Here is a 25,936-nt window from a genome sequence, read left to right on the forward strand (position 1 = left end):
GGAGAGTCACAAGATTGGTGATCAGAAAGGTAAAATGGAATAGGGTCAGTTGCCCAGGATCCAAGAAGTATAAAATAGCTTTATTTTTCATTTAGGCTCAATGAGAGTAGAATATGTGAAATTTTTTTAATGATCAAAAATCCTATCTAATAAAAGAGTAATATGCAAATTAACCATCACTCCACTACACCCACCAGCCACACCCACCAGCCAATCAGGAGCGAGTATGCAAATAAACCCAACCAAGATGGCTACCGCCACAGAGAGCAGGAGGGAGGCATGGATTTCCCCGGCAATGGAGGAAGCCAAGCTTTCCGCCTGCCCTTGCTGGCCTAGGCCTCCACTCAAGGCTACAAAGTTTCAATGATAGAAGATACATAAATCCAAACAGAAATGGCGGCAGCCATGGAGCTGGAAAGAGCAGGAGGCTAGGGTTGCCCGCGGCGATGGAGGAAGCCAAGCTTCTGCAGCCCTGGCCGGCCCAGGCCTCCGCTTAAGGCTACAAAGTTTCAATTATAGAAGATACATAAATCTCCAAAAAAATGGCTGCTGCCATGGAGCAAGCAGAAGGCTTGGCTCCACTCCAGGCTACAAAGTTTCAATTGTAGAAGATAAATAAACCCCAGATATCAGGGCCTCCGCTTGGGTTGCCAGGGGGGCGTGACCGGCCTGCAAACCACCATAGGCCCCTCGCCCAGGCTGCCCCATGCCCCAGGGGAACCCCCACCCTGATCCGGGACACCCTTCAGGGCAAACCAGCTAGCCCCGACCTGTGCACCAGGCCTCTATCCTATCTAATAAAAGAGTAATATGCAGATTGACCATCACTCCAACACACAAGATGCCTGCCCCCATGTGGTCAAAGATCCTGCCTCCATGTGGACACAAGATGGCCACCACAAGATGGCCAGCAAGGGAGGGCAGTTGGGAGGGACCAGGCCTGCAAGGGAGGGCAGTTGGGAGGGACCCAGGCCTGCAGGGGAAAGCAGTTGGGAGGGACCAGGCCTGCAGGGAAGGGCAGTTAGGGGTGACCCCAGGCCTGCAGGGGGGGGCAGTTAGGAGTGACCAGGCCTGCAGGGGAGGGCAGTTAAGGGAAAACAGGCTGGCAGGGGAGCAGTTAGGCATCAATCAGGCTGGCAGGGGAGTGGTTAAGGGGTGACCAGGCTGGCAGGCAGAAGCGGTTAGGGGCAATCAGGAAGGCAGGCAGGCGAGCAGTTGGGAGCCAGCAGTCCTGGATTGTGAGAGGGATGTCCAACTGCCCATTTAGGCCCGAGCCCACCGGGATCGGGCCTAAATGGGCAGTCGGACATCCCTCGAGGGGTCTCAGATTGGAGAGGGTGCAGGCTGGACTGAGGGACACCCCCCCCCCCCGCCCCCATGCACAAATTTCGTTCACCGGGCCTCTAGTACAAAATAAAAAGAAACACTTTTTTTCCAATAAAATCAAGTTTTTATTTTGTTGCACAGAGTGCTATGGAAAGTCAGAAAGACAAGGGGATGTATTATAATAGACTTAACCAATAGGAAATGTATATTCCTTATAGCCTGACCTAAGATCTCAGTCTACCTAAAAGTTGCCTTGCTTTTGTTTAAAGGATGGCTCCAAAGAAATGGAGATGTTGAAGGAATTGATACTTGTGAAAGGTAGTTCCCACTGTTGCACGGATTGCATTCTCAGTTTTTAATATATATCTTTTTAGAGAGTTTAGTGAGTTTTAAATGCCTTGTCTTGTCCTCCTCACGTAACATGCTTTATAGGCTATACTGTCCATCAGCCTCAGTTAACGAAACCCAAGACTTGTTGAAACAAATAGCATGGAACAGACTGTTAGCAATCTATGTTTGGAGGAGTTACTGTCTCCTACTCCTTCTATTGCCACAAGTTTGCCCTGGAATTCATTATAAAATAACATCCTGATGCAAACTATAGATCAGGGACTTTCTATTTTCTCTGTGGGCCCACTTAAGTCTGGGTATAGATTCTGGGCATGCCTAGGAGGGAGCCCTGATGTGTCCCAGACTAACTCTTCTCCTTGAACTGGGAGTGTCATGCCTGCTGGCCAAACAGTGCAATTCTAACTTTTGCTGTCATGTCTTTTGCTTGTCAAATAGTCTAATAAAGTTCTATAGCTCAGCTCTCAGATCTAAGAGGATGAATATTGATTTAAAGTTGAATATGAGAATCCAGTATTTTCTTAATACTAACACCTGCATAATTCACAAACCTTGGAAAACAGAAGATTTAAATGTGTATAGAACTTGGACTTAATAAAGATTTTTGCTTAAGTAATTCTAATAACTCCCAAGCTTTTCTTCTAAAGGAATAATAATTTTCTAACATACATAGACATTTTATAAGTATGTATGTGTACTTGGAATATGATTAAGAAATGGAGTAGGAGTATCTTTCAAAAATTAAGAAAATCCCAACAATACCCTTACAATTAGCTTGGATAAAAAACTAACAACATATCTCTGAAATAAAGGTTGATTAAATTTCTATTAAGTTCAAATAGAAGTTATACATTAAATATTGTTTTCTAAAATCAAAGTCCCAGCTTACTGCATCCAATCAGACTATTAGATATTAAACATTGTTCCTTAAAAAAAAAACAATTAACAAGAAAGGATATCAGTAATGACAATTTATCCTGGTTGATTTGACCTTGGTCCAAGCAAACTATCTATCACATCTCTCTGGAAAAGAAAAAAAAAAAGTTACACAATTACAATGCAATAAAACACAAATTAAGAGGTAAAGTAGTCTTTAAATTGTCATTTAAAATTTATAAGTTAAAAAATACATATAAATTAGTGATACACATATAGAGGGCATCCAATAAGATTGTAAAAAGGAAACAAATCCTAGTATAAATCTGCTCTTTTCTATGAAAGACTCTTTTACTGAAGTTTGATAAACAGTTGTATAAGAATTCAGTAAAGAGACAATTCTGGAAGCTCCTGTTTAGCTTAATGCATAAAGCTGAATTTTCTCATCTGTAAAATAACCTTTAGTCTTAATATTATCTTAGGCTTTTTTGTGATCTGTAATACGGTACTTGATTTAGAGAGAGTAAAATGTCTGAATTTCTATGTGGATTATGTATTTCATGTAATAATAATGACCTTTGTACTAAAGGGGTAAAATGATCATATGTAAGAGGATGAAACCAAAGAGGGGAGGTAAGTTTTTAAGAAAGATACAGTGAAAAGATGGGAATTGGGAGCAGAAGTCTGGAGATTTCCCAATCACACAGTCAAGGTAATCTTGAGAAAATCACTTATGTCTAGAAACAGTTAACCTCTCTCTACTTCTAAAGCGTGTTCTAAAAGTTGAATGAGCTAATATATGTGAAAGTGTCCTATAAACTCTAAAGAGTTATAAACACCTCAGCTAACATGTAGGCCAGTTCCTGTCTTTTAGCTGGTACCATAATTCTCTGTGGCATTCCTTCCATCCTTCAAGTCCTGACACTCCCAGTCGGTTCCCAGGTTGCTTCTCAAACCCATCTCTTTCTAGTTCGTTCTCACTTGGGCAAATATAATAGATCACTTCCATAATTTGTTCACTATTATATTCTAGTGCCCCAAATAGACCCTGCCATAGTGCATACTTAGTAAATATTTTCTGAAAGAATGGTGTATTTTTTTCTGCCTTCTGTGTCTCTCAGCATGAATTTATTGTGTGTGTGTGTGTTTTACGTTTCTAAAACCCCATTTTGAAGATTTTACTTATCTTTTATTTTTTCTTTAATTTGGGGAAGAAAAAGGTAAAAGCCCAAGTACATAGAATAACATGACAAACATTTGTACACTGAAACATAAGAGTAGAAATAATATCCAAGAGTAATTCTCTACAGGCTGCCTCCAGAAAGGGAGTTTCTTCATGCACCGTCCCATTGAAACTGGCTTCTACCAAATGCTTGAACCATAATCTGCACAATACAAGACTTGGGCCCCTAGCAATCAATTCCCATCATGCCAGGAGAGGAATTTGTGCTTCAACACCAATAAATGCTAACGTGTTGGTTAATCCTGTTGACAACTGGCTACATCACTTGCTATAATTGCAAGGCTTGGATCCCAGGTGCCTGTTCATGCCAGGCACCAGACTGATGTTACCCCAAACCACGAACCCTGACTTGATAGGATAGGGCTGCAGCCAATGTTCTGCTATGTCACAACACAATAGTATTCTGGTTTTTTATCACATCAGGGAGGGGCCAGAGTTTCAGAAATCTCATCACTCAAAACCTCCATAGACCAAAGATCCTTCTCCTTCTCCTTCTCCTGCTCCTTCTCCTTCTCCTCCTCCTGCTGTGCAAGACCATCACAAAGAGTGATGGGCAATGCAGAGATACGGGGGAGTTGTGGTCTTAAAACTGCTTTCTCCATGGGTTTCCCCAGTGAACCCTGCTGCAGCATACATGGTCCTTGGCCTTGGGAAACACATATCTACTCCAAACCAACAAATGTCATCTTTGCCTTGGAGACCTGTCTTGTTTTGTTAATTTTCACCTGAGGATATTTTTTCCATTGATTTTTAGAGAGTGGTAGGGAGCAAGGGGGGCGGGGCGGGAAGAGAGAGAGAGAGACATCTATGTGAGAGAGACAAATTAGTTGGTTACCTCGTGCATGTGCCCTGAACTGGCCAAGGATTGAACCTGCAACCCAAGTATATGCCCTTGACCAGGAATCAAACCCATGACCCTTCCGTGCACAATCCAATGCTCTGACCACAGAGCAATACTGGTTAGGGCAGCCTTGGATACTTTTTAATAAAAGAAATAAAACCATACTGATAACGTTAAAGTTCCCTTTGCAGCCCTCCCCAATGCTGTTCTTCTCTCAGCATTCACTTCCCAGAGGCAGCCTTTACCACAAATTTGGTACAGATTTTTCCTATAGAATGAAATCATAAGCCTTCCAAAATTTTTATTCACTCTTGGTTAAAATTAATGGGGAAATTATAGATCATAATGTTACTTGATAAGATATCTTGATAGAAAATAATGGTTTGGCATTAATTACTTTGAGACTTCAAATTACTGTTATGATTATAATTCTCTGAAAAGTTACAAAAGAGCTATATCAGTTAAGCTCGTGTTTGACAATAAGTAATGTAAAAACTGATTAATAATTTAATCTCCCAGAAATATAATCTTTAACCTTTAGAATATTGTGACCAAAAGCATGAGACTTATTTGTATTAGAAAACTATATTTATTTACTAATTTATGAAATATATTTGTTAAAAGAAAATTTTGCTCACCAGCATTGAAATCATTAAAACACACATACACACACACACACACACACACTCACAACACTCACACACACACTAGTTTGCCAAAAATGTTCAGACTCTCTGAGTTTTGCCTACTTTCTGCTTTCATGGCATACTGCTCACAAAAAAAAAAAAAAAAGTCTCTAACTGATTCAAATCCAAACATAAAAATGAAACATTGTCTTCCACCTTCCAGTCTATACATTTACTAACTATAAGTATGCCTAAGAACACAGTTTTAATTTTTGTGTTTAAATAATATTACAAAATCATATTTGTACTTCCTTTCATGAAATTTGCTTTTATCACTCAACACTATGTTTTTTAAGATATATTCAAAATGTGTCATATTGACACATTCAAAGATACATCATTTAAACTTTGGTATTGTAGTCACTCAGGTGAATGGGCTATATTTTACTTAACCAGTTCTCCACTGATGATCATTTAGGTTGTTCCCGTCACTTGATAGAAATCTATCAAGTGATGTAGCACACATGTTGCAGAGCTCTATCAAAGGATGGAGAATGTAAGTAATCTGTAACTAGACTTTAGGAGACAAGGGCTTTGAGACCTCTCCAAATGGAGGACAATGACAAATCAACAGTGCAACAGGGCTCGGCCTGGCAGTTAGGAAAATCCCCTTAAATGTCTACAGTCAATATGCATCTCAGCCAGTTGAGAAAATAATCTCCAAAACTACTTAGAATGTTTCATTTGTTTCTTTATTGAGAAAATATATTTTACCCTCAGAAGAATAAGAATTGTATATGGAAATAATGCAGCAAATCAAACAGATAATTTTGCTATTTTTGTATTAAGGAATTTGTATATATTTTGTATTTTATTTTATTTTTATAAATATATTTTTATTGATTTCAGATAGGAAGGGAGAGAAACATCAATGATAACAGAGAATCAGTGATTGGCTGCCTCCTGCACGCCCCCTATTGGGGATCAAGCCCATAACCTGAGCATGTGCCCTTGACCAGAATTGAACCTGGGACCCTTCAGTCCACAGGCTGACACTCTATCCACTGAGCCAAACCCTTGGGCTATATATTTTGTATTTTAAATATTTATCCTATCTAATAAAAAGAAACATGCAAATTGACCATACCTCCCCTACGCCACAAGCCACGCCCACCAGCCAATCAGGAATGAGTATGCAAATTAACCCAACCAAGATGGCGGTTGATTTGCATATCCAGGCACAGAGCGAAGACTGAAGACAGCATAGAAGGAAGCCAAGCACTGCAGAAGGGAGCAAAGCTGCGGAGAAGCAAGTGGGGTGGCAGAGAAGGGAGGGAAGTAGGCGGGGTGGCGGAGATGGGAGGGAAGCAGGCGGGGCGGCAGAGTCAGCCGCAGGAAGCCCTATTCTTGCAGGAATCTTCCTGCAATGGGCCTCTAGTTATATATAAGAGAATCTGTCATATTAAATTACCTAACAAATAAATTTGTGATTTTAATTTATTTTTATGTATTTTCCATTTGTTTATTTACTTATTTAGCATTTATAGTCAAATAAAGTTATGATTGGGGTAGAACTCTACCTCCGACATGTGACCCAAATCTTATCAACACATCTGCCTTCCCTGGCCATATTTTTCTCTGGTTGGATATTTAAGTTGTTTCCTTCTTCTTTTTCTTTTTTTAATCAATTCAAATAATGCTATAATTAACTTATTTGATTGCCTTTATGAATATTTCTACAAGATAGAGTCCCAGAAGTGGATAGTCTTGGCTCATATTGCTAATTTGCTTCCAAAGAAGTTACACCAATTTCTATTCCAAACATCAGTATAGCCAAGGACCTATCTTATCAAATGTTTGCCAGTACTGAGCAGTTCCATTAAAAAAAAAATCTTTGTTAATTTGACATATGAAAATGCTATCACATGTTAATTTAATGTAATAATTTTTTTATTTAATTATTAGTAAGGTTCAATTTTAAAATATAAATTACTAGTCATTTTTTTGTGAATGAAGTTTTCAATCATTGTCCACGCTCTACTGGAGTCTTAGTGTTTTTCCTTATCGATTTCTGAATATTTTAATGTTTTTAACATGTTTATTGTATTTACTGTAATATTTGCCAGATTACTCCTTAAAATAGAAATTTAAACCTAAGAAATAGAAAAAACTTGAAAAGCTACCTTACAGATAATGGACATTTTTGATATTACTTTGCTTGTCAAAGTTTTACAACAAAGCTTTGGTATTTGAAGATCAGAGAAAGGGACTAAGGATAATGCTAAACTAATAGAAACAAATGCCTATTTTAGGAACATTGGATAATATCTAAAAATATTATTTCTTGTAAAAGTTTTTGTATATTTTCAGTAAATTTGTCAGCTATATGTAACAGCTATTAAATTCTATGTAAATACTAGGTACAATTTTAAGTTCTTCCATATAACATTTATAAATCTTATGCTCAACAACATCATTATTCTAATTTTACAGAGAACAGATAGGAATCATGCCAAGTAGGTAGCAGCTCTTGTGACTTACATTTTTTCCATTGCACCACACTTAAGATATAAGAAATGTAAATCCCTTGCATGACACAAACTTGCAACTAAATAAAATCATACAATTACATAAAATTTTGACTTTGAGTCTTACCCGGCTAGAAGTCAAAGCAGTGGGCATATTTCTCAGTTCATACACAGCAACCTGTCCATCACTGTCTCCCACTAGAAGGCAGTCTGTTTGTTTAGCGAAGAGAACAGTTGTGAACTTGATTCCAGGGTTAGCAACATTCACAATTAGAGGATCCAAACTGTAATAAAACATGTTCTCTGTAAGTTCAGTTGTTGTTAATATGCTCTTTGTATATTCAGGCTTAAGAGAAGTCTGAAATATTTTTTGCAATTTTATGCAATAAAAATCAAAAGCTTAAGCATTTTCAAAATCAAAATAACTGCTTCTTAATCCTTATCCAATCAAAACTTTTAATTTCAACTAGATAAATTAAAGCAATGTACAATTAAAGGTGAGAACTTTTAAGTTTAAACTCCAATCATGGTTAATTTTATGTATTAACTTGGCTAGGCTATGTGCTCAGTTATTTGGTCAAACACCAGTCTACACGTTGCTGTGAAGGTATTTTTTCTTAATATGATTAACATTTAAATCAGTAGAATTTGACTATAGCAGATTATCCTAGAGAACACGGGTCGGACTCATTCAATTTGTTGAAGGCCTTAAGAGAAAAGACTAAATTCCCCGAAGTGGACTTCTGCAACATGGACTCCTGACGAAAAGGCCAGCTTACCAGCCTGTCATGAAGATTTGAGACTTGCCAGCCACCACAAAGCTGTGAGCCGATTCCTTTAAATCTCTCTCTCTCTCTCATTCTCTCTCTCTCCCCATCCCACCCTCCTTCCGTCTCTCCCTTCCTTCCTTCTTCTCTCCCTCCCTCTCTTTAATTGTTGTGTTTCCCTGACTAATGCAACTCCTTAAATAATAAATTTATTTTAATAAAAGTATGTTTAGGTCCAAATGAACCTCTGAAACATAAAAAACATTTTGAACAAGAATTTTTCCTACTCTTGGTCATCCAAAGCATCCACTGATTACCTTAAAAAACAAACGAAGCAGCAACTTGAATATTTCTTCTGAAGAAATGCAGTCTTAGGAGCTTCAGTTTTATTAGAAAAATTAAAATCAGACAGTAATCATCTCATATTCAAGAATAAATTGATTTGTGATATAATCTTTTATTTTTGGTTCAAGCTGTTTTATAGAACAAGCCATGACAAAATTTTAAAGTTACTAAACTATTAACTTCTGGGGTGGGGGGGCGGATTTTGCCATTAAGAATAAACCCATTGAATTTTCCATCATTTATCTAAAAATTTTTTTTTAATTTACTGATTTGAGAGAGGAAAGGAGAGAGAAAAACATTTGTTGTTCCACTTATTTATGCAGTCATTGGTTGCTTCTTGTATGTGTCCTGACCGGAGATTGAACCCCCAACCTTGGCGTATTGGGACAATGCTCTAAGTAACTGAGCTAACTAGCCAGGGTCATCATTTATTTTAAACAAGAATGTTTTTCCCTGCTCCTTATGCTAAAACAAGCATAAAGATCTCCAATATTTTCTAATTGAAGTGGAATCATTAAACATTTTATGGCAGCATTATATAAACTTGCATATTAAAACGCATAAGTGGCCCTAGCCAGTTTGTCTCAGTGGACAGAGCGTTGGCCTGTGGACCAAAGGGTCCCGGGTTCAATTCCGGTCAAGGGCATGTACCTTGGTTGCAAGCTCCTCCCTGGCCCTGGCCCTAGTCAGGGCCTGTGCAGGAGGCAACCAATCGATGTGTCTCGCTCACATTGATGTTTCTCTCTGTCTTTCCCTCTCTCTTCCACTCTCTCTAAAAAATCAATGGAAAAACATCCTTGGGTGAGGATTAACAAAAGAAAAAAAAAAAGCATAAGTGGGTGTAGATGACAGTCTAATAACTTTGATGTAACACCTTAAATAAAAAAATTTTAATTAACCGAATTCCCCTTTGAATATGTTTTGAAACAGGTAGGAAAATATGTAAATATTGTAAAAAATAATTATTTTGTTTCTTTTCTTTATCTTATTGTAGAAAATATTTAGTTAAAAAAAATTAGCCACCTCTCTATATTCTCCTATAAACCAGGCAATTTAAAATGGTTAACTAAATTAAAGGTAGTTATGATATTATATATCAACATTTAATCATTTGAGGATATGAATAATGTAACCTTTTTTATTGATTTTTATTGATTTTTAGAGAGTGAGAAAGGATGAGGGGTGAGAGAGAAACATCGATGTGGCATTGACACAGTGATTGGTTGCCTCCGGCATGTCCCACACACACGGGGATAGAGCCCGCAACCCAGGCATGTGCCCTGACCGGGAATGGAAAGGCACCCTTTTGGTGTATGGGACTATATCCAATTAACTGAGCCACACTGGCCAGGACAATATAACCTATTTTCATTCAAATATGTTTAGAACCACATAAGTAATTAATATTAATATAGCATCCTGGCATACATCTTTATTCTTAAAGAACTCTCATAGTATAAACTATTATAGTCCTTGTTTCAAAGTAAATACAGGGTGGGGGAAAAGTAGGTTTACAGTTGTGAGTACACAAAACACAGTTTATTCTTGTGTTATTTATTAAGTATTGCATTATTTTCCATATGAACAACTGTAAATCTACTTTTGCCCCACCCTGTACAGGTCTCTGTAACCAATGTCAAAACTTTCAGGTATCATTTAGTTTGACCTGCTTCTACTAGAAACATCCACAAGAAAGATATTAATACTTACGTACTGATGTGAAGGTCCCAAATCTCCACTCTGTTCTCATTTGCAGCTGCAAATATATAGGATGATTTCGGGGACCAGGCAACATCATAAACAACGTAAGTCGTTGGATAAAAACTCAAAAAAGGCTTGTTATTTTCCTGTTGCCATATAATAACGCCCCAATCTGCAGAACAGCTTAAGAACACATCGTGACAGAACGGATTCCATGCTATTTTATACACTGGACCCTTAAATTTAAAAAAATAAATTAAAACACATAGGTAAATAGTATTTAATATCTGATACTTTAAACTTCACCAACAAATTTAAAATGCTAAGATTTCTAGAAGATTTATCCACCATGCGTTATTATATGGGTATTATTTTAGCTGAAAGCAATGTCATAAATTGAATCTTCTCTAAATTATGCCATACAAAAACATTTAAAAATAGTTGATACAATACTCACTAAATATTAATACATATTATACATATTGACTTAAAAATATAAGGAGTGTTGCCCTAACCGGTTTGGCTCAGTGGATAGAGTGTCAGCCTGCGGACTCAAGGGTCCCAGGTTCGATTCCGGCCAAGGGCATGTACCTTGGTTGCAGGCATATCCCCAGTAGGAGGTGTGCAGCTGATCGATGTTTCTCTCTCATCGATGTTTCTAACTCTCTCTCCCTCTCCCTTCCTCTCTGTAAAAAATCAACAAAAATATTTTTTAAAAAGTCAAACATTTAAAGTATATATATATATATATGGAGTGTTAAAAAATGAAGAAAATATAGATGGAACAATTATAAAAGATATGCAGAACAGGGATATGCAATAGACAATTTTACTTTGGGATCAGCATGTTATCATAAACAAAGTCAGAAACAAATAAAAATTGTGACTTCCATAATGTGCAAGAAAAAATTGAGGCTATCTGGAGGCCAAATACAATGCCCCACACAATATTGGTGGTTTCCATGCAAGCAAGCACTTATTTTGAGTTGATATTTTTAACTCTGAAGGTGTAAATGTATTGCATGTTTAAAATACTATGCATAATGATATTATTGTTTCAGAAATATTTCAAGATACATTTTCCATACTTACTATAATTAAACTAACCTTATGTCCTCTGTAGGTATCTAGGTATTGTTCATTGTATGAACAAGAACATTTGTGAATATGACCTTCTTCAGTGCCAGCCAAATAGATATTTGTGTCCTACAACACAAAAAATCAAAATGCATTGGCTTTTGATACATTAGTCAATGTGCTAAACAGAAGATTAGACCATTCAAGATATATTAAAATCAATTCAAGAACCAAAACTAGAAATACTAACTTAAGATAGTTGTCTGTTGTCTTTTTCTTTCTATCATGATTTTACAATAATTAAACTACCTGAAGACCTACTGTGCATAGAAAATATAGATTTGTTTTTTGCTGGAATAGAGGATATAACTTAGCATCCTATCTAGAAATTACATGGACAAACATTGGCTTAAAATGAGGAAGTACTTTTTAACACTTAGAGCTATCTCTCACTGGAACTAGCAGTCCAGGGAACTAGTAAGTATTCTTTCGAAAGAACTAGTCAAGAAGATGACTTAATAATAGCTATTTGTCTATATAATGCTAAGGAAATGGTTCTTGCTGGGAATGAGAAATTGAACTAGATGGTGTCTCAGAAATCTATAACAAAATGTTTGTATTAAATAAGGATTTTAAATGTATTTCCTATAGTGAAAAATGTCATAGTTAGAAAGTCTGAAAGTAAGTGTTTTATGTCCTAACTATGTGGGGTCAGAATCACCTGAGAGCATTTTAGAACTGCAGAATCTCGCCTTACCCCAGATCTACTGAATCATAATCTGCATTTTCACAAGATTTCCAAATAATTTATATGTACATTAAAATTTTAGACATGCTGTTCTAGTGTGTACCAGTACTTAAGAATGCAAATAATAGATCATGGGGTATATGCAATTTTAAATTACACAAAAAGTAAAATCTACCCCCCCCCCCGCCCCGCCCCACCAAGTAGCATTACTAGTTTACATTCAGCAGTAAATAAAAGTTCCCTTTAACCCACATTCTCTTCAACAGTTGGTTATATCAGACATGTTAAATTTTGCCATCTATTAAGTGTATAATTATACCTAATGGTTTAGATTGCCATGTATGTGAATATTAACAATGTTGAGCACACTTATTTCCTCTTCTGTTCACATCTCTGGACTATTTTACTAATAATCTCTCCTTTTCATATTTATTTGTGTAAGTTATATATGTGTTCTATTACATATTATTTATCTATTAAATATATTGCAAATATCTTCTCCCAGTGTATGGCTTCTTATTTTTTGGTGTCTTTTGGTAAATAGCAGCTCTCATTTTAATATAGCTGGTATTAATATATATCTATTAGTGACCCAGCGCGCGAAATCGCGCAAGACCCGGGACCACAGCGCTCCTTGATAGATTCCCCCAAAGAGGTAGGCCGGAGCCGGGGGTCCTGCCTCCATGGCACGCACAGGCACGGGACCCCCAGGCCTTGTTGCGCGGAGCAGCCGCCAGGCCCCGCCTTTGTGGCACGTGGAGCCGCAGGACCCCCAGGTCTCGTGCATGGAGCGGCCGCTGGGCCCCGCCTCTACGCCACGCATGCAGCATCAAGTCCCTGCCCACCTGCGCACACCCGCTGCACATGCAGCCTCCTTGTGATGGCATGAAGGCATCACGGCATGAGGGCGTGATGACCACCTAGGCTATTTTTAGTATACTAGAGGCCCAGTGCCTGAAATTGGTGCATGGGGGGGGGGTGTCCCTCAGCCCGGCCTGTACCCTCTCCAATCTGGGACCCCTCGAAGGATGTCCTACTGCCAGTTTACAGGGATCGGGCCTAAACCAGCAGTCGGACATCCCTCTCGCAATCCAGGACTGCTGGCTCCTTACCGCTCACCTACCTGCCTGCCTGATTGCCCCTAACCACTCTGCCGGCTGGCCTGCTCACCCCCAACTGCCCCCGCAGCCAACCTGCTCGCCCCCAACTGCCTCCCCTGCTGGCCTGCTCACCTCCAACTTCCCCCCCTGCTGGCCTGCTCACTCCAAACTGCCCCTCCCCCTACTGTCCTGATCACCCCCAACTGACCCCCACTGACAGCCTGCTCGCCCCCAACTGGCCCCCCTGCTGGTCTGCTCACCCCCAACTGCCCCCCCCCGCCGGCCTGATCACCCCCAATGGCCTTCCCCCACCAGCCTGATCACCCACAACTGCCCTCCCCTCTTGGCCTCTAACCACCTCTACCTCGGCCCTGCCACCATGGCTTTGTCCAGAAGAACATCCGGAAGGTCTCCTGGAAGGTCTTCCAGTCTAATTAGTATGTTACCCTTTTATTAGTATAGATAGAGGCATGGTGCACGGGTGGGGGCCAGCTGGTTTGCCCTGAAGGGTGTCCCAGATCAGGGTGGGGGTTCCCTTGGGGCGTGGGGCGGCCTGGGCGAGAGGCCTGTGTTGGTTTGCAGGCCTGCCATGCCCCCATGGGGTGAGAGTCCCTGCTCGGGGGGCGTGGCCAACCTGGGTGAGGGGCTGAGGGCCGTTTTCAGGCTGGCCATACCCCCTTCAGGGTGGGGGTCCCTACTGGGGTGCCTGGCCAGCCTGGGTGAGGGTCTGATGTCTGTTTGCAGGCTGGCCATGCCCCCCAGCAGGGACTCTTACTCCATGGGGGTGTGGCCAGCCTGGATGAGGGGCTGATGGCTCTTTGCAGGCTGGCCAAGCCCCCCAGCAGGGACCCTCACCCCATGGGGGTGTGGCCAGCCTGGGTGAGGGACTGAGGGCTCTTTTCAGGCTGGCCACACCCCATTTAGGGTGGGGGTCCCCACTGGAGTGCCTGGACAGCCTGGGTGAGGGGATGAGGGCTGTTTGCAGTCTGGCCACACCCCCTTCAGGGTGGGGGTCCCCACTAGGGTGCCTGGCCAGCCTGGGTGAGAGGCTGATGGCTGTTTGCAGGCTGGCCAAGCCCCCCAGTGGGGACCCTCACCCCATAGGGGTGTGGCCAGCCTGGGTAAGGGGCTTTTATTCTTTTCTTTTTTTTTTTTTTCAGCGCCTCCTTGAGTGGAGGCCAGGGCCAGCTGGAAGCAGGTATCTGGGATTTATTTATCTTCTATAATTGAAACTTTGTATCCTTGAGCGGAGGCCAGGGCCAGCCAGGGCGGGCGGGAAGCTTGGCTTCCTCCATCGCTGGGGGCAAACCAAGCCTCCTGCTTGCTCCAGCTCCATGGCCACTTCCATCTTTGTTGAGTTAATTTGCATACTCGTTCCTGATTGGCTGGTGGGTGTAGCAGAGTGATGGTTAATTTGTATGTTTCTCTTTTATTAGTGTAGATACATATATGGTACTTTTCTGTGCCTTGTTTAAGAAGATTTTTCCTACTTTGAGGTCATAGATATATTCTCCTACATTTTCTTCTAAAAGTTTTTTTGTGTATGATGGATGCAGCAGGGATCTAATTCCATCTACAATAAACTTTCAGCTTACATACTTGTTAAAGGCATGCCTAAAATTAAATACCCATTGCATTTTGAAGTTATTTATTACATGTTCCTACAAGCTAATATCTTTTTAAAGTATGATACTTTGTAAAATGTTTTTGTACTCGTTCAATAGAAACTTATCTGGCCACTGGGTAAAGCTAGCAACAAAACTTCTGGTGCACAGTGTGTTAAGTAGTCTTCCTGATGCCTAGAATCGTAAGAGCAACCCCTCACATGGAGGATCTAGAGGACTATAAGGTACATTTGGTTTCTATAGGAATAATAGAGCAGCAGAGCAGACACGAAGGGCAAGCAGGGACACTCATTGTACATGCAGTTGTAAAGAGGATCTTGCCATAGTTCCTCAGAAACACAGACCTTTCCTCTGGAAAGTAGATAAGGCAGAGTATAGTCAACTGGAATGTGCCATACTACCTTTGGTTGACAGCTATGTTTGTTATTTTCTTACTTACAAGGCACAATATTAGTTAACATGCTAACTTTTTGTCTTGCTTTATATCTTAAAATACTTCCATTATTGAAAGTTGTTATGTGCAATAGTAAATCATGGATTGAAATAATTTACCTTGGGATGAAAAGCAAAACACATCCCAGGAGCTTGACGAGATATCAAAGCTTCACCTTTCTTTTCCTTTTCTCCTCCTTTTTTGCTGCTGCTGGCAGTAGTTCGCTTCAAACGCATCAAATCTTTATTTAAAGAAAAAATACATTACATTTCTTAGGTCCCCCAAGGGTTTCAAATTGTGAGATTCACAGATTTTTATTTCCTTCACGGGGAGATATTAGTGTGATTTCGCCATTTGATCTTTTTTTTCCATGGCTCTGAAAATATAAGGTTTTAAGTGCTTTCCCTGGGACCAATTTGGGGTTCTTAGTAGTTAGAGGAAGCTAGGATGGTGAGTGGAGCAAGTACATACCACGGGAAGAAAATCAATTGCCATGTGATTTAATACATATAACGCTGTTTCTGCTACATCGGTGCCATCATTCCAAGCAATTATATAGACAACTGTCAGGGCATCTGAACTAATTTTTAGAATGAGGCAGGGAAAAGATAAATAAATGGAAAAAAGAATGGGAGAGAATAGGGAAAAATGTTTCCTGCCTTAGAAAACTAAGTTTGCAAACATAATAGTGTTGTTTGAGAGTGTTACTAGTTTCAACTGAAATTCTAAACTGTTCCCAAACCAGTTTATTAAAATTATTTCAGAATGGTAAAAAAAAAAAAAAAAGAAAAAAAAAAGAAAAAGAAAAATATATATCTTATTTATCACATGAAAAAGTATTGCAGATATAATATGTCCCTTCGGCAAATAATGATTTCTGCCATCTTCTGCATGAGATTAGGTTAAAATTAGCAAATACCCAAACTAGATGCTTAGAAAGAAAATGACCAAGCCCAGTTTTATTTTCTTATTTAGCAAAACCAAAATTTGTCACTTCTTACACATGGTTTACTAGGAGTTTTTAATTCAGCCTGTAACAAGAGAAAGTTAATTTGATATCTATGTATTAGTAGTATTTTTTTTTTACCATGACAGTCCAGTCCTTTGCGTATAACCCATTTGGCGATTCTTCCATCTGCTGATATAGAAACTAGTATTTCTCTCTTGTCATCACCTGTTGTTCCTCGATCTTGTTCTATCCACTGTAGTTGCCATATAGGTTCCAAATGTTTTTGAGGTGATTCACTGAAACAGAGAAAAGTACCAAATATAGACTCATTATAAGAATTTTTTTTAAAAAAGACTTAGAGTACAAGTGATAAGGACAACACCATAGAGCACCATAACCTACTTATAGAGTGCTTTTATTGTTGAAAACTAGAGGCCTGGTGCATGAAAATTCATGTACTGGATGGGGGGACCCTCAGCCCGACCTGCCCCCTCAGGAGCCTTCAGGGGCAGGAGGCAACTTGGCAATCAGGGGAAAGCGACGCCCCCATCACACCTCTGCTGCTGCCACTGCCGGCAGCACAAGCCTCGACCGGCCCTGGTTACCTGAGCCTTGGGCGCTCTGGGCGGATGGGCAGCCGCCATGTGAGGCTTGTCTGTACCTCGGGCTGGCCCTGGGAGGCTGGGGGCCTGAGGGAACTGGGGGACTCTGGAGGCAGGCTTGCAGAGCGGATAAACCCGCCTGGGAGCAGGCCTGGCCGTGCAGCGTGCCTGCCACCCCGGTGGGGCTGAGGGGACTGGGCGCAGCCATCTTGTGGCCATGGGTGCTGCCATCTTTGAGGGCATGGCCGTCAATTAGCATATTCCCTCCTTATTGGCTGTCGGCACCTCCATCTTTGTGAAGGTGTGACAGTCAATTAGCATATTCCCTCTTTATTAGATAGGACTGGATTTTTAATTTAAATATTTTGAAAAACAGGAAAAATAATCACTTTGCCACTTAATATTCACTGCCGTTTTTCTCATTTCTTAAAAAAGAAAATTGTTACTGCCATTAATTCTATTGGCTCCCATAACAAATACAAAAGCAAATTATTTCCTTTCTTTTAAAAATTTATTTCACTTACTTTATTCCTTTTATTTTTTCCTAGTTAAATTGTTTTAATTTTAGCTTATTTTATACATATTGAATATAAGTATCTTTATAAGGATTTTCCATAGTTTAAATGAATAAGTTGTTTAAGTTTTATTCACTTCTCAGTGAATTTTTAAATCACTTGTCATATTACTGACTGTTTTTCTATCAGATTAGTGGCTTGCTCTGTTCCTCGTACTGAATCCTTTGATTTTTTTTAATGCAAACTCTCCAAAATAATAATTCTGAATCTTTTTAAAATCATAGATTTCTTTGATTTTATGGTAAAATTTATGGACCCTCTTCCTGGAAATAAGCAGAAAGGCCCCCACTTACAAAACTATGCAAATAATTTCAAAGTTAAGCTTAAGAACTTCTGCTTTAATGTCTATTTCCATTCAGTTCCAGCAAAGTTTACTCAAAACTAACATAAATATTCTACCTCATTTTTGCCCCATTGATATCTGGTCTATTACCATACAAAAACCTAATATATTCAATATCTTCCCCCTTTAACTTTTTTATTTTCTCAATATGACTCATTTATTCATTCATTCTTTTTTTTTCTTTTAAGAGTTCTATATGTTTCTTTTTCATTAAACTTATTGGGCTGGCATTGGTTAATAAAATTAAATAGGTTTCAAGTGTACAATTCTATAATACATTATCTATATATTGCATTGTATGTTTACATTCATTCATTCATTCTTAAACTCTTACTGTAATCCTGTTACTTATCTAATATCATGTGATGCATGTATTGAGCATGCAAAGATAAACAAGACTTAATTCTTGCCCTCAAAAAAGCTTACAGCCTCCTCAGGAGAATGATATATACATAAACAATTTATATCACAGCATGATATAGCTGTGATAAATTTGTGTATAGCATGCACAAAAGAAAGAAATGGGAATGTTTCCTTGAGGAGGTGATACCACAGCAATCAAGGGTATAAACTTTCAGTTATGAGTCATTTCTGAAAATCTAATGTACAGCATGGTGATTATAGTTAATGGTACTGTATTATATACTTGAAGTTTGCTAGTAGACCTTAAATTTTCTCACTACTTAGTAACTATCTGAGGAGATGGATGTGTTAATTAATTTGATTGTGGTCATTTCACAATGTATACAAATATTCAATCATCGCATTGTACACCTTTAAAAAATCAGATTGTACAACCTAAATATGTACAATATTTCAGTTATATCTCAATAAAATTGAGAAAACATTTTTCTTTAAAAAAGAATGAGCATAAAACTGTCAAGCCAAAGGAAATTTGTTGGTGAGGTGGGCAGAGAAGATAAAGGAGATGTTAGAGAAAAGCATTCCAGCTGGAGAGAAAATAGGAGAAATTATTAAATGTTTGAAAAATAATGGTACCATTATCAGTAACAATGTAAACATTCACTCAAAACCAAATAACATTAAATTTTTACTTCTCTCTAAATAAGCATGTATTCTACATTTATCTAATTTGCCGGAAACCAATCATTGTCTCACTAATAGAAAGAGGCTGGTCAACCTTGAAGCTCTGAAAGGTCAAAGCCAACCACTCCCTATCTAATTGAGACAATGGTAACTGAGGCAACTTCCCCATCTTGTAATCATGTAAATCCTTACTGATATGATAATCTGCTTATTACCTGCTTAAGGGCTATGGGTGTTTCCCAAAGCTGCTTAAGGGTAATGGGTGTATCCCATAGCCTCAATAAAACGGATAGCAAGGCCAGAGCCTAGCGGTAGTCTTCCCACTAGAGGTTGACTTTCGCCTGGCCCCCCATTTTCCTAAATTAACTCTTTTCTAGTCTCTCTCTTCATTTTAGTGTGTTGCCTCCTCCAGAAACCGGACCCTGAGTGGGCCCTGAACCATGCGGGTCGTGTTAAGGGATCCCACACTAATTCTTGGATCCTCACCTGCTATCCAGAACTGGAACATTAACGTTGCTCTGTACATTATAAACTGCAATGGTGCCATTGTGATAGCCAACTGCTAAAAGGTTGGGTGCTCCAATTGAAAAATCCACAGCAGTAACTCCATACAGACTCTGATAAATACGTTCTGGCCACTGAAAAAAAATTACTATGTTACATGTTAAACTTGGTTTTGTACACCGCAGTAGGTAGGGTCTGATGATGGCTGAAGTGTAGTTTAGTGCCAATGGGGATGTGAGAAGAGTTAGTCTACATTAAGTTCCTTTTCTCTTCCTAAGTTTCAGAATAGATAAGAACAAAACCTCCTTTCCCTTCCTTTGATGAATTCTCAGAGCACAATAATTTTAAGAAATACAAGATGGGCTTCTATAATAATTATCATATATTGGCAACTTTCAATAGTATTTGTTTGATCAATACAGGTCTACATTCTTAAAGAAACAAATAATGGGCTCCAAACAAATTATCTAACATATACATTCCTATCTGTTTCAAAACAAAGATAGAAGAAGCTCCAAAAGTCTCTAAGATACTTTCCTACAATTCTGTCAAGCGTTTTATTTGTTTGTTTCAATGTCTAATCTAAATCCTTTCTTGTTTTTAACACCCTACATGGAAAAGAAGACAACCTACTGATGATGAATCTTATGTCAATCCTTCTACCTGTTTAAAATTGCTTCTTCCTTTCTCTTATCCTATATAAACCCATCTTCCTAACAAAAGTGGGAATATTTATAAAAACTCTATTTTCATATGCTCTCCTGATACTTTTCTAAGTTTTTTACTTTACATTTCAGTTGTGAATTAAAACTAAATGTAAAGCTATAAAGTAACAAATTGCTGGGGCAATTTAGCACACACACACACAAATGGTTGATTCCTATTTATTCTCTTTGAAAAGTTCATGGCAATAAGATGGTCATATTAACCTATTTTATATCAGTTGAGAATAACAGAAATCTATCTTATAGGGTGATAAGGAGTTATTCATATATTAAGAAACAACCCAGTATTGGAGGAGAAAAATGGCGGCGGAATAGACAGACGTGTTCCAAGCCTTGTCCCGGAGCAGAAAGAAAGAACAGCTGAGGGTCGCACTAGGAGTGTTTGTTGGCAAGGTGGGGGACAGCTGAACTCCAGAAGAAGGTGGGAGACTGCTAGACGGGGTTCCCCTGACCTGGCAGCTCCCACTGCGGCTGGGTCCCCTCCCGGAGCTGCGGGCTTGGACGCGGAGTCGCCGCCATCTGGAACCGGAAAGTGGAGCTTATCGGAAGCCTGAGAATCCACAACTGCGGCACCCACGGAACAGCTGCGAGCCCCAGAACAACGCTCCCCAATTGGCGCAAACACACGGGTTCAGAGGAGCTCTACACTCCACCACGGAAAGGTCAGATTTCGCCTAGGATAAGGTGAGGTCTCTGGTCCCAGCGCGAGAGAGGAACGTGCGTTTTGTGGGAGCTGGAGGACCAGGGAAGTCTGTGCCTAGAAAAATCGGTGGCTGCTGGGGCTGGCGTGATCTGTGAATGTGGAAGGGGGTCCTCAGAGCTGCTAACAGAAGGGCTCTCTAAAAAGCAACCCATTTTGATCTGAAGTGCAGGGACACCCTAAGAATTCCAGGGGTGTGCTAGACTTACGCGCAGCCATGGAGTGCGCACACTTGGGCTTTTTCCTCTTGAAATTCTTGCTTCTGATTACTAAGCCCAATTCATAGGTTCACCCAGTTGGGGACACCCTGGGAGACTGCAGGGGAAAGTTGTTTTTCTGGAACCTGGGGATCGGAGCGGGGAGTGACCATCCGAGAGCCAGCTCTGAGGCAGCCCACTCCCACAAACCGGCTCTAACACTCCCTAGAGAGGCCATAGATAAACCCGGAAGTCAATCCAGAAACACTGCCACCCAGGGGCTGAATCACAAATTGACTCTTGTGTAATCAAAAATAAAGGAATACGAATTAAGACACACCGCCTGCTTAAAATCAGGACTGGCTTACATCACTGAAGAGCAGTGGAACACAGGGAACTGCAATACTGTCCGGACTGAGAAACAGGCGTGCCAAACAGAACAACAGAGGAAGTGAATGACCTTCACTACTCCACATTTTATTTTTATTTTTTACTTTTTTATTTTCATTTTTTGCATCTTTTACTCAAGAAACTAATTTTTTTCCTCACTTGATTTTACCTTTTTAATTATTACATTTTTATTTTCAATCCGTATTATTACTACTGCTATTTTATCTTTTTTTTTTTTTTTAAGTGTCATTTTATTTTCTCTTCATTTTGTTTTGGGATTAATGTTCTACATTCTATTTTTATCTTTCCTTTAGCATCATTTTACTCTATCTCAAATCTACCTTTATGCCATCACTCTCTTCCTCACTTTTCCCTTTTCAGTGTCCTGTTTATCTTACCCCTTTCCTGCTTTAGATTTTCCCTATTCTTTCTGTTTACCCCCTTTTAAAATTTCACCCTACTTATATATCTAATCTCCAATCCCCTGCTCCAAGTCCATACACACCTCTCTCTTCGCTGTCTTAACTATCCAAAAAATTGTGTTTCTCTCTGTCCTTTTGTTGTTGTTCGCTTGAATGTAGATTATATCGAATTTTTATGCTTTTTTGTGAGATTGTTTTGCTTATTCTTCTTTTGTTTATTTTTTGTTTGTTTAGTGCTTCAGCTTTCCCTTGCCTCACTCAATATTAGTTGGTGTTGTAGTTTGTATTAATCCCCAGGTACTTGTTGCTGGCATTTGCTGGGATAAGTGATTGCTCTATTGGAGTTTTATCCCCAATATATATAGTCTGTTTCCCTTTCTCTCTTAGTCTCTTTCTTGTCTCTCTTACTTTTTTTTCTTCTTTTTTTTTCCCTTTTCCCAATTTCATTTTGACACCCCCCTTTTTTTTTCTTCTTCTTTCTTTCTTTTTCCTCTTCTTCTTTCTCTAATATCCCCTAATTTGCCTTTCTCCGGTGGTCACCTTTATTGGAGGTTATTAATATCGTGAATACATTCCTGTTCAGTGCCTTGTGTGTTGTACCTGGTAGTGCTGTATTTTGTGCCTTTAAATTGACGCAGGAGAGAGAGAACTACATAACCAGACACCCAGAGAAGAGAGACCATGGGGAGACAAAGACACAGCCCGCATATGAAAGAAAAGCAGGCATCACCAGAAAAGGAAGTAAACGAAATGGAAGCAAGCAACCTTCCAGAAAAAGAATTCAGAGAAATGGTCATAAGGTGGCTGAAAAGAATGGAAGACAAATTCGACAATGAGCAAGAACCAAGAGGAAATGAAGAAGAACCAAGAAGAAATGAAAAATGACATCGCTGCTGTAAAGAACTCAATAGAAAGCATCAAGAGTAGACTAGAAGAAGCAGAGGACCGCATCAGTGAGCTAGAAGACAAGATGGGAAAAAATACCCAAGTAGAGCAACTTCTAGAAAAAAAAATTAAAAGGCAGGAGGAAAGCCTAAGGGAACTTTGGGACAACACGAAACAAAACAACATCCGCATAATAGGGGTTCCAGAAGGAAAGGAAGCTGAGCAAGGAATAGAAAACCTATTTGAAGAAATAATGACAGAAAATATCCCTGATATAGAGAAGAAAAAACCCACACAAATCCAAGAAGCTCACAGAGTCCCAAGCAAAATGAACCCCAAAAGACCGACGCCAAGGCACATCATAATTAAATTGGCAAACACTAACGACAAAGTAAGAATCTTAAAAGCGGCCAGAGAGAGACAGAAAGTTACATACAAAGGAACCCCCATCAGACTAGCAACTGATTTCTCAACAGAAACTCATCAGGCCGGAAGGGAATGGAATGAAATATACAAAGTCATGCAAAGGAAGGGTCTGAATCCAAGAATACTGTACCCAGCAAGGCTATCAATCAAAATTGAGGGTGAAATCAGGAGCTTCACAGAAAAAAGGATTAAGGGAGTTTATTACCACCAAACCAGCAATGTAAGAAATGCTAAAGGGTCTGCTGTAAAAAGAATAAATAGGAAGCAAAGAAGGAACACAGGGGTAAAGAAGAAACATGGCGACAAATAAGCACCTATCAATAACTTTAAATGTAAATGAATTAAACGCCCCAATCAAAAGACATAGGGTAATGGATTGGATAAGAAAACAAGACCCATATATCTGCTGTCTACAAGAAACCCACCTCAGAAAAAAAGACGCACACAGACTGAGGGTGAAGGGATGGAAAAAGGTTTTCCAGGCAAATGGAACTGAAAAAAAAGCTGGGGTAGCAATACTTATATCGGACAAATTAGATCTCAAACTGAAGGACATAACAAGAGATAAGGAAGGCCACTTCATAATACTAAAGGGAACAATCCAACAAGAAGAAATAACTCTGGTAAACATATACCCACCCAATACAGGAGCACCCAAATACATAAAATAACTCCTGGAAGATATCAAGGGAGAGATTGACAGCAATACAATCATAGTAGGGGACTTTAATACCCCACTATCACCATTGGACAAATCCTCTAAACAAAAAATTAGCAAAGAAACATCAATACTAAATGACTCACTAGACCAGATGGAATTAATTGACATCTTCAGGACATTTCACCCCAAAGCCACAGAATATACATTCTTCTCAAGTGCACATGGGTCATTTTCAAAGATAGACCATATATTGGGTCACAGGGAAAGTCTCTTCAAATTCAAGAAGATAGAACTCATATCAAGCATCTTCTCAGATCACAGTGGCATAAAACTGGAAATCAACTACAATAAAAACAATCCAAAAAAATCAAACACATGGAGACTAAATAGCATGCTATTAAACAATGTCTGGGTTACCAGAGAGATCAAAGAAGAAATAAAAAACATCATGGCAACAAATGACAATGAAAACACAACAATCCAAAATCTATGGGTCACAGTGAAAGCAGTCTTGAGAGGGAAGTTCATAGATCTACAAGCCTACTTCAGAAAAACAAGAAACAATGGTAATAAATTACCTAACCCTACAACTCAAAGAGTTAGAAAGAGAGCAACAAGAAAAGCCCAGTGTAAGCAGAAGGAAGGAAGTGATAAAGATCAGAGCGGAGATAAGCGACATAGAGACCAAAAAAACAATACAAAAGATCAACAAAACCAAGAGCTGGCTCTTTAAAAGGATGAACAAGATTGATGAAACTCTAGCCAGGCTCACCAAGAAGCAAAGAGAGAGGACCCAAATAAACAAAATCAGAAATGAAAGAGGTGAAATAACAACAGATCCCGCCGAAATACAAAGGATTGTTAAAAAATACTACGAACAACTCTATTCCAACAAACTGGACAACCTGGAGGAAATGGACATATTCCTAGAAAAATATAACCTTCCAAAACTCAATCAGGAAGAATCTAAACAGCTCAATATGCCAGTAACTATGGAAGAAATTGAAGCAGTCATCAAAGAGCTCCCGGCAAACAAAAGCCCGGGGCCAGACGGCTTCACAGGAGAGTTTTACCAAACATTCAAGGAAGAAATAAAACCTATCCTCCTCAGACTATTCCAAAAAATTCAAGAGGAAGGAACACTTCCAAGCTCCTTCTATGAAGCCAGCATCACCCTAATACCAAAACCAGATAAAGACAACACAATGAAAGAGAATTACAGGCCAATATCCCTCATGAATGTAGATGCCAAAATCCTCAACAAAATTCTAGCAAATCGGATCCAGCAGTACATCAGAAAGATCATACACCATGACCAAGTAGGGTTTATCCCAGGAATGCAAGGATGGTTCAATATCCGAAAATCAATAAATGTGATACATCACATAAACAAATTGAAAGATAAAAATCACATAGTCATATCAATTGATGCAGAAAAAGCATTTGACAAAATCCAACACCCTTTCTTGATAAAAACTCTCAACAAGGTGGGAATAGAAGGATCATACCTCAACATCATAAAAGCTATATATGATAAACCCACAGCTAACATCATACTCAATGGGCAAAAACTAAAACCATTTCCCCTAAGAACAGGAACAAGACAAGGATGCCCACTCTCACCACTCCTGTTTGACATAGTACTGGAAGTATTAGCCATTGCAATTAGACAAGAAGAAGAAATAAAAGGCATCCAAATTGGAAAAGAAGAAGTAAAGCTGTCCTTATTTGCAGATGACATGATATTGTACATAAAAAACCCGAAAGACTCTATCAAAAAACTAACAGACTTAATAAATGAATTTGGCAATGTAGCAGGATACAAAATTAACGCCAAGAAATCTATGGCATTTCTATACACCAACAGTGAACTTACAGAAAGAGAGACTAAAAAAGCAATCCCATTTTCCATCGCACCAAAAAAAT

The 25,936-nt window shown here is 39.2% G+C and overlaps 1 protein-coding gene across 1 annotated transcript in view; it reads right to left on the reverse strand.

The window, feature by feature from the left end:
- Window positions 1-1,434: 1,434 nt before the first annotated feature.
- DNAI4 (dynein axonemal intermediate chain 4) overlaps window positions 1,435-25,936 on the reverse strand; it is a 78,884-nt gene continuing 54,382 nt past the window's right edge. The window contains exons 11-17 of the mRNA XM_080655743.1: window positions 19,587-19,738; window positions 16,672-16,829; window positions 15,704-15,825; window positions 11,709-11,807; window positions 10,611-10,837; window positions 7,916-8,072; window positions 1,435-2,697 (exon numbers count right to left, since the gene is read on the reverse strand). Coding sequence (XP_080511869.1) covers window positions 2,647-2,697; window positions 7,916-8,072; window positions 10,611-10,837; window positions 11,709-11,807; window positions 15,704-15,825; window positions 16,672-16,829; window positions 19,587-19,738 — 966 coding nt within the window. The 3' untranslated portion in view covers window positions 1,435-2,646. The remainder of the gene's footprint in view (window positions 2,698-7,915; window positions 8,073-10,610; window positions 10,838-11,708; window positions 11,808-15,703; window positions 15,826-16,671; window positions 16,830-19,586; window positions 19,739-25,936) is intronic.

Source organism: Plecotus auritus (genome assembly GCF_963455305.1).
Source record: "Plecotus auritus genome assembly, chromosome: 2".
NCBI classification, from domain to species: domain Eukaryota; kingdom Metazoa; phylum Chordata; class Mammalia; order Chiroptera; family Vespertilionidae; genus Plecotus; species Plecotus auritus.